The following is a 779-nucleotide window of genomic DNA, read 5'->3' as shown; positions in this document are numbered from 1 at the left end:
GGTGCCTGACAGAACAAGTGGCTTTGGTGGCAGTGCGCTTTTGAACGAACGCTACCTGCAGGTCACTAACTTGTCGCTTGATGTGGGCGAGAGAATCGGACGAATACGACATGTTGGCGAACACCATCCTCTCCTCATAGTCGTATTCGCAGAGGATTTTGTTGTCGCAGAGGTAAAAGCGGTCGCCGACGCAGAATCTGTGGCAGAGGGAGAGAGAGAAACGGGGAAGTGACGGGTGAGTATGGCCAGTGAAGGAACATCTTGGATTTGTTCATAAATATGGCGAGTTTGGCCAATGGCAAGCAGATTGGACTTCAGAGATGAAAAATGGCATGGCCAGTGAGGTTGGACTTGAAAGATAAAAGGTGTAAGTATGGCCAATGGGGAGCAAATTGGACTTGGAGATAATGATGGACTGTAAGCCCAATAAGGAACAGATTGGAGCTAAAAATTCAGCAAAGTATGGCCAATGAGAAACAGATTTTCCTTTGCTGGTCTGAAGCTAAGTGTGGTCAGTATGGCCAAGGACCAACGTCAAATAAAGTCAAATATGATGAGTATGAACCATGAGGAAAACACTTTTAATTGATCTAAAACTAAATAGGGCAAATATGGTCCAAAGATGAATACATTTGAATTTGTTTACAGATAAATATATGACCAATGATAATGATATACTTGACTTATTGACCTAAAACTATCTATGGTGAGTACGGGCAATGAGGAACGCATGTGACTGTTGCTCACTGGAGAATCAATAGCTCTATTTTCAGTCATAG

General features: G+C 43.0%; 1 protein-coding gene across 1 annotated transcript in view; it reads right to left on the bottom strand.

Annotated features, from left to right (window-relative positions):
* The window catches only part of LOC119592661 (insulin gene enhancer protein ISL-3-like), a gene marked incomplete at its 5' end in the record, with an annotated part of 82,877 nt that overhangs the window by 8,355 nt on the left and 73,743 nt on the right, over positions 1-779 (bottom strand). Inside the window, 1 exon segment of the mRNA XM_037941573.1 lies at positions 71-197. Within this exon segment, the coding sequence (XP_037797501.1) occupies positions 71-197 (127 nt within the window).

The sequence above is a fragment of the Penaeus monodon genome, chromosome 30, assembly GCF_015228065.2.
Source record: "Penaeus monodon isolate SGIC_2016 chromosome 30, NSTDA_Pmon_1, whole genome shotgun sequence".
Taxonomy (NCBI): domain Eukaryota; kingdom Metazoa; phylum Arthropoda; class Malacostraca; order Decapoda; family Penaeidae; genus Penaeus; species Penaeus monodon.
This window is presented reverse-complemented; position numbering and strand designations above follow the sequence as displayed.